Here is a 7,724-nt window from a genome sequence, read left to right as displayed (position 1 = left end):
AATCTTAGGAGGCTCATGATTTGTAGGTTTTATCTCCAGGAACACTACCAGAATCTCATGGTCAGTCTTCCATGGCTCTGGCAGGGAAAGGGTAAGAGCAATCATTGTAAAATATGTCCAGTATTCTCCATAACAAAGACCTAAAAAGACCTTAAAACAGACTTATCCTACCTAGGGAAAAGGGCATTTCTCCTACTCTAACCCACTTTGTTTTTCATGTCTTACCTATGGGGGCAAAAAAGCTAAGAGACACTTAGTCTAAGGATGCAGGCCCACTAAAAAAAAAAAAAATGAAAAAAATTGTTTTAGAGAGAGCAAGCATCAGAGTTCAGGGACCAGAGAGGGGAATGTGGCACAGAGGGAGAGGGAGAGAGAGAATCCCAAGCAGGCTTCACGCTCAGCACAGAGCCCAACATGGGGCTCAATCTCATGACCCTAAGATCATGACCTGAGCTAAAATCAAGATTTGGACTCCCAAAGTAATGAGCCATCTAGGCAACCCTAAAAAATTAAAATTTAATCTTGAGATTATAGGTCACATTCTTTCTCTTCCATCTTACTGCCACACCAAAAGGTTTCCAATATAATAGCAGTGGATTATAGCTGAGAGAGCTGTAAGACATAGACTTTCTTCGATGAAGAGCATACAGGGAAGCTCAATGTCAAGGGGACAGACAAAAACAAGAACACAAGGAAATTTGAAGCCTCTGCAACAAACCCCAATTACAGTCCAACTCTTGCCCAGATCAACATAAAACACTAGATCCTATTACTCAATATATGATGCCCAGTTTCTAATAAGTAATTATAAAGCATGTTAACAAGAAAAAACACAGTCTGAAGTGATAGTCAGGTTTTCAATTTCTTCTTGAGTGAGCTTTGTTTTTTAAAGGGATTTGTCCATTTCATCTAAGTTTTAAATTTATTGGCATTGTTTATAATATTCCATTTTTATTTAATAAGTATAGGATCTATAATACTATTCATAATTTATGCATTTTTTCCTTATCTGGCCAGAGCTTTATCAATTTTATTGATTTTTTCTAAAAAAAACCCAGATTTTTGTTTTACTAAAATTCTCCAATTGTTCTTCTGCTTTTTGATTTTTGCTATTCTCTTCCTTACTTCCTTTCTTCTACTTATTTTAGCTTCAGTTTGTTCTTTTTCTAATTTCTTAAGTAGAAGCTTAGAAGTCATTGATTTTAAACATTTTGACTTATATAAGCATTTAATGCTAAAAATTTCATTCTACTCCTTCTTCAGGTACTTTGCTTTGGCAACTATCTCCCCATCTCCTGCATCATCAATTTTTCCCTTGCCACTGAATGATTCCCATCTTCATACAAACATGCTGTTATGATTGATTATTGGGGGGCAGTGTGGAGAAAAAACTCTTGTTTCTCCCTCATCTTCCTCGGGTTATCATCCCATTTCCCTACTGTAATTATAATGGTTATCTGTACTTGATGTGCTGTGTCAATGTCCTTAACACCCAATATCTATAATCTACCCCACTTAGGTATTCATCCCTACATTGAAATTCCATCTCTCCATATATAATGATTAATTCTTATTCCTCATTTTACTCATTATTCAACAGCATTGACATACCTTCCCCTCTCAGGTCACCACATTCTCCTGATTTTCCTTCTTTCCTCAGTGGACAACTCCATTTCCTCTTTCCAACCTCTCAACTGGAGTGCCCAGGGTTCAGTCCTCAGTCCTACCTTTTCCTCTGGATCTACATACATTACCCATTGCCCTTCATCTACTGCTATCCATCCATTGCCTTTTATCTACTACTAAAATTTCAAGTATCATGCACTCATCCTATTCTATGTTATTTCATAATTGGTAGTACACATTTTTTAGTTGCTGTAAAGTAATATTTATGTGTTTTAATCTAGGCAGTTAGGTTATATGTTCCCAGAGGACAAAAATCTGCACCATTTTGTTCTTTTCCATCCTTTTAAAGTATTTAATACAGTGTTTTGTACATGGAAGGCCCTGATTAAACACTACAAACCCCACCTCTGATTTTGCTCAAGCACTGAAAAATGAATGGTTTTACTACTAGGTAGAAGGATTTACAGTGATCTACATGTATACAAGTACTTCCTATTATTGAGTCTTAAAGCCAAGACCTGCTCAGGGATCATCATCTATTACAGTCACCTTAGAATGTGTTAAATCCTTAAAAATTCTTTTACTGAGACTGAATCCATAAGCCAGTTGAGTGGTTCCATCTATTCAGTATTTTCAATGAGGTGAAGATAAAATAGATACTTCTTTCCATTGGAGATTTCTCATGTGTTGAGGCTGGTCACAGGGAAGTCCTTATTCCAGCTAAATACCAAACAAACAACAATTAAACTAGAGCCACAATTTCAGTGGGGAAGGGCCAAAAAAATTGTATACAAATCTGGGCTATTACCTAAGAAACGCACACCTCTTCCACTGGCTTTACAAGTGAGGACTAAAAAGCTCTTGGTCTCTGAGGATATTTCATCTAATGACACAACATAAACCTGGAGGAGCCTCATTTCCAACCAGAGTGAACAAGCATCACATGGTTTGAGTTTCAGGCCATAATGATTTTCTATATAGTCTGCCTGATGTGTGAAAGCCAAGCTCCTCCCCTTAGCTGCACTGTCTCCATACCAAGGGGAGAAAAAAACAAAAGGACTCTATGGGCTGCTCAGGGTTACTGGATAAAAAGCAAATACTACTCTCCTTGTCAACCAACTGCCATCTTTAGCCAATATTATATGATGTTTTATAAATTCACTATTTAACAATTACTTAGAACAGAGTTTTCAAGGTGATTTCCAAGATCTTTGAAAACAATCTTTCACTTGGTTTGACACACCTCAAAGAATGCCTCTGCACCAAACTGTTTCTAAACATACAGAAATGAAATAGGCCTTATGAATTTTAAGATAACAAAGATTTTTCTTTAAAAAGTGTCAGAGCTGACCAGTCACAAACAGAATATACAGCCAAGTTTTATAAAAGACAAAAACTGTAACACAGATACTGAAGAATATACTGCTCCAAAGAAGAGGACACAGGAAATGAGTAGTGCCAAACAATATTTTTATTGTTCACAGAAAAATACAGGTCTGGAAAGAGTCTATTGCATTGTGTATTGAATGCAAGGCCTGATATTACAAGTATATACACATAACAGCATAACTGATATAAAATGATACACATTGTATACTTATATAAAATGATACAGCAGCTACCTCTCTAAATGCTAGAATTTAATAGAAGTAACACCTTTTATTAAATCACAACTGTAAACAATGCAATCATAAACAAAAAGCTCTAAGCAATGCACTTTAAAATTGTTTTGTTGTGATACCTACTTTGCCCACCTGGAGTTAGGAACAGTAGGACCCAAGAAAAACTAATGAAAGCTAGCACTTTCAAGGAGCTCTTCTCAGGGAGCAAGCTGCTGCTGGCCAAGACAGGTGGCCACCCTGGCCTCCCTGAGGCCCTCAGGCCCACAATGACTGCCAATCCCTGCCTTGGGGTTAGTCTGAGGTGACTGCAAAGTGGAAGGAGCACAGGTAGTAGGAAGCTTCTGTCACAACTGCTTGTCCTGACCCTACTCTATGGATAAGAACACCCAGTATGTTTTATGTGGATCTGCCACTCTCAGCAAACACTGAAATGTGCTTTAAGAAAAAAAAAATTAACAATGAGAACAAAAGCTATTTTCTATGCAATCTGCAGTTATCATCATTTCTTCTTTTCAGCCACTTTTTCATTAGATGCTCTAAAGAGGCTGCTACTACAATATTACCAGCCAGGCTGGCCAGGATTGAGGTAACAAAACTTCTCCAGTTATAACTACTAACTTAGACAAATAAAACATATATATAAACTCATTAGAGAGCAACAAAATCAAACTGTATTAATCACATGGCAAAATAGTCAAGCACTGCAACAATATTCACATTCCAAGTTCAACTTTAACTATATCCACATTTCCTTCCAAACTGAGAAAACTTTGTGGGGAGGAGAACATAAAATATCAACACCACCTCCTCCTCTCCAAATACTGTCAGGGATCAGAAGGCTCATCATTAATAACAAATGCAGGGAGGAAAAAAAAAGGCATCTCAATATATACACAGCCACAGAGGAAAACTGTACTCTCCCTCTGGGTGCCCTTGGCATTAGGCAAAGCAGAGTTTTGTAAAAATAGTGCCTAAGCTGACTATGGCAATGCTCACATTTTAAGACTAATCAGGATTACAAAGTTCCTTTATTCACAGCAAATCAAATATTATTAAATAATTTCCTCAGACAAGAGTCTCACCATCAAAGATTTTCCTCTTGCCTGACAAGTTTTTATAAATGAGATTTTACAATAGCCAACTTCTTTACTTAATATTAAACTATTAATGCACAGAGGACATCCTCAGGGTGCAATGAGTAATATTAATATTCTCATATTTTTCAATACTTTACAGATCAAACATTTTATCAGACTACCCATTTAGGAGATTTGTAAGTCAACAGTGATAACCAACTATGTATGTTTCTTATTCTGTTCATCAAAGAATGGCACGTTCCAGTAGGAATAAAGCCCAGTTCAATGAGTATTTCATTTCCTTCAACTCTGCACAGTAAATTTCACTGTTCTGTCTCTATGTCCATGACTCTTCCTATGACTCTTCTAGTCTAAGGAAAATCTTGTATAATGGTGGAAAACTGCAAACTCTAGTGGAAGTATTGGTATTAATTAGTGTTGCAAAGTACACTTTAGGGGAATAACTGTAACTGCTATGGGACTGTTTACAGCCTTGCTGGAAATCCTATTTCTTCTGAATCCCTAGACTGACAAATTCTAGTTATTTAACCATGAGAGGGGATTTCACTGATAAAGGTCTAGTTCATGTGAGAAGTTCTGGCCCCAGAAATGATGTGTGGCTAGCCCAAAATACTGGCCACATTTTCATTTAAAACATGTCCATTATTCTTCCCCCCGACAGTACTGTCAAATTCTTCCATCTGTCATGGAACACTCTCATTGCTTCTCCCATTTCTTTTGGATGTTTTACTGTATATGTGGGATCCACTGAGCTTATCACTTTAATGTATAGGGAATTTTCATTGCACACCATCCACTCTCTAAAAGCCATCAACTGGGAACAATTTTTAGTTAAAGGCACAATTCACTGGCATTTCCTCTTTATAAAGGAAATCAAAAGGGTTGCTAGAAGCTGAACAAATACCTTGGGTATTCCTACAAAGGCAAGGTTATGTCTGCTACTAAAACCCAGAGACATTCGCTAGATCCAAAGATTATATGGATTTTGTAAAAGCATGAATTTGGCAGTTTAAGACATTTCCAATTTTACACTATATCACTTGGTGGGGAAGTGCTGGTTAGTATCACAGGAGCAAATTTAAAGTGTCAACATCACACTATTGGCTTTTATTAACTTTCACCAGCTCTAGTGAAGCCTGTCCAAGGTACATCACTCAGCAACCAGCAGAATGCTCAGAGCTAGAAAAATGGGTTTCACCCCAGCCAGCCCAGGTACCAGCACTCAGCTGGTAAACACTGCCTTGGGGGTAGAACTCATAAAAAGCCTTAAGCCCAGAAAAGACAGAAGTTGCACAAAAATTCTTGGTTTATTAATACCTTCCCAGAAATCAGAAAATAATTAGTTTTAGTTAAAGAAACTGAATCTATGCTCACAAACCATGTAATGCCTCAAAAAGCAAAAAGAATGTAAAAACTACAGGAAAAAATACAGCTTGTTAATCAATAGCTTACTTTGGCTAAAGTATCATAGTAAGTCGTGCAATTTACTATTGCGTGTAGAAGCACAACCTACCATGTCCTCATAAAATAGGGTATGAGTAAGGAGCATGAAAACAGTTCTTAGGGATGAGAGCCCTTTAGCCTTTTGTGACCTAACTTTAAAAGACAAAGGCCGAGCAGGATTGGACATTCACAGATTTACCTGCTCAGCACAAGCTGAGTTGAGAGACAGCTAAACATCTGACATTTATTCATTTATGGTGTTCTCAGGAAGTTCCCATTTGGACACCAATGAGTCTCAACCTGGCTGCATATCAGAGTCATCTGGGAAGCTTTTAAAAATTACCAAATGTCCAGAGGCACCTGAGTGGCTCAGTTGGCTGGGCATCTTGATGCTTGGTTTTGGCTCAGGTCATGATCTCAGGGTACTGAGACTGAGCCTCAAATCAGGCTCCAAGCTCAGCACAGTCTGCTTGTCCCTCTTCCTTGGCTCCTCCCAACTCACATAAATAAGTAAAATCCTAAAATTTACCAAATGCCCGGGCCAATTAAATGTGGAGGGTGGAGCCCAGGGAACAATCTCCTTTCTGCTTCCTCAGGTGACATTCTAATGTGCAGCCAGGACATATACATCCACTAATGTATCCCTTTCAGAGAGCTGTTGCATGAAAGTCATATTTTACCTAGATGGTTTTGTTTTTTTCTAGATTCCACCAGGAAAAGGAATTTTTAGAAAAAGGCACAGTTGTGCTTCCTCTAAAGATGCAGCTTACTGTTTGGCAGGTGCTGGTTCTTGGGGGTTATCTGGAGCGCTGGTTGAAAAGGAGGAAGTCCTTGTCTTGACACAGTAGGCAGAGCTTCAGATTTCGGCAGCTGCCTCCAGCAACAAAGAACGCCCAGATGCCCATGAGTAGCATGATCATATATGTTGACACCAGATTTATTCCATAATGAGGACTTATGAAGGTCTGCAAAAGAAAAATAAATCAGCTTGCATAATGACAGCAGGCTTATTAAACATGTAGAGTCACTACAGATAAAGGAAAACATAAGACACTTTCTTTTTTTAATATATAAATTTATTTTTTATTGGTGTTCAATTTGCCAACATATAGAATAACACCCAGTGCTCATCCTGTCAAGTGCCCACCTCAGTGCCCGTCACTCAGTCACCCCCACCCCCGCCCACCTCCCCTTCCACCACCCCTAGTTCGTTTCCCAGAGTTAGGAGTCTTTCATGTTCTGCATGAGACACTTTCAACAGCTGGGGTGCTTCACCAAACATATGATGTATGTCACATACTGAGTACCACAAAGACACACAGAGCTAACCAAGTCAACAGACACTAGCACATAGATGTGTGCTTTACTATATTCAAATGGCAAACCTAGAGGGTAATTACAAGTCAGAATACCCAATAGGAGATACATGCTATACAACCATTTAAAATAATTTGTGTTAATCGGCTCTTATAATGTGCCAAAAAGTAAGACAAGTCCAAGTTACATTAGGATGAATCCTTAGTATTCAAGGGAACATGAGGGAACAGCATCTCTTTTTCAGTGGAAAAATTGTTGAGGGTTTGAAAAGTTCATTTAAAAAATACTGATGAAATGCCAAGAGGTATGGTGTTACACAACACTGAACACTTCATTAGGATCTCTCCTAATGAAGCTTATATGCTAGTAAGAGAGACAAGTAATGAATGAAGAAACAAATAAAGGAATCAAATAATTACATATTATGATGAATGCTAGGTAGAATAATTGTAATTGTGATGATGCTAAGTAAGAACAAGGTGGTCTATTTAGGTTGCTCAGGGGAAGTCCTGAGGAAGTGGCATTTAAAATGACACATATAGTTGGAGGAGAAAACGAGCTTTGTGCAGACTGAGGGAGGGAACCATAGGACAGCAGAGAACTTGGTGCAGCTGAGAAC

The 7,724-nt window shown here is 38.1% G+C and overlaps 1 protein-coding gene across 1 annotated transcript in view; it reads right to left on the bottom strand.

Moving 5' to 3' along the window:
* Positions 1-1,949: 1,949 nt before the first annotated feature.
* The window catches only part of APH1B (aph-1 homolog B, gamma-secretase subunit), a 33,825-nt gene continuing 28,050 nt past the window's right edge, over positions 1,950-7,724 (bottom strand). Inside the window, exons 6-7 of the mRNA XM_072809020.1 lie at positions 6,559-6,753; positions 1,950-2,346 (exon numbers count right to left, since the gene is read on the bottom strand). Of these exons, the coding sequence (XP_072665121.1) occupies positions 6,586-6,753 (168 nt within the window). The 3' untranslated portion in view covers positions 1,950-2,346; positions 6,559-6,585. The remainder of the gene's footprint in view (positions 2,347-6,558; positions 6,754-7,724) is intronic.

Source organism: Canis lupus, chromosome 32, assembly GCF_048164855.1.
Source record: "Canis lupus baileyi chromosome 32, mCanLup2.hap1, whole genome shotgun sequence".
Taxonomy (NCBI): Eukaryota; Metazoa; Chordata; class Mammalia; order Carnivora; family Canidae; genus Canis; species Canis lupus.
This window is presented reverse-complemented; position numbering and strand designations above follow the sequence as displayed.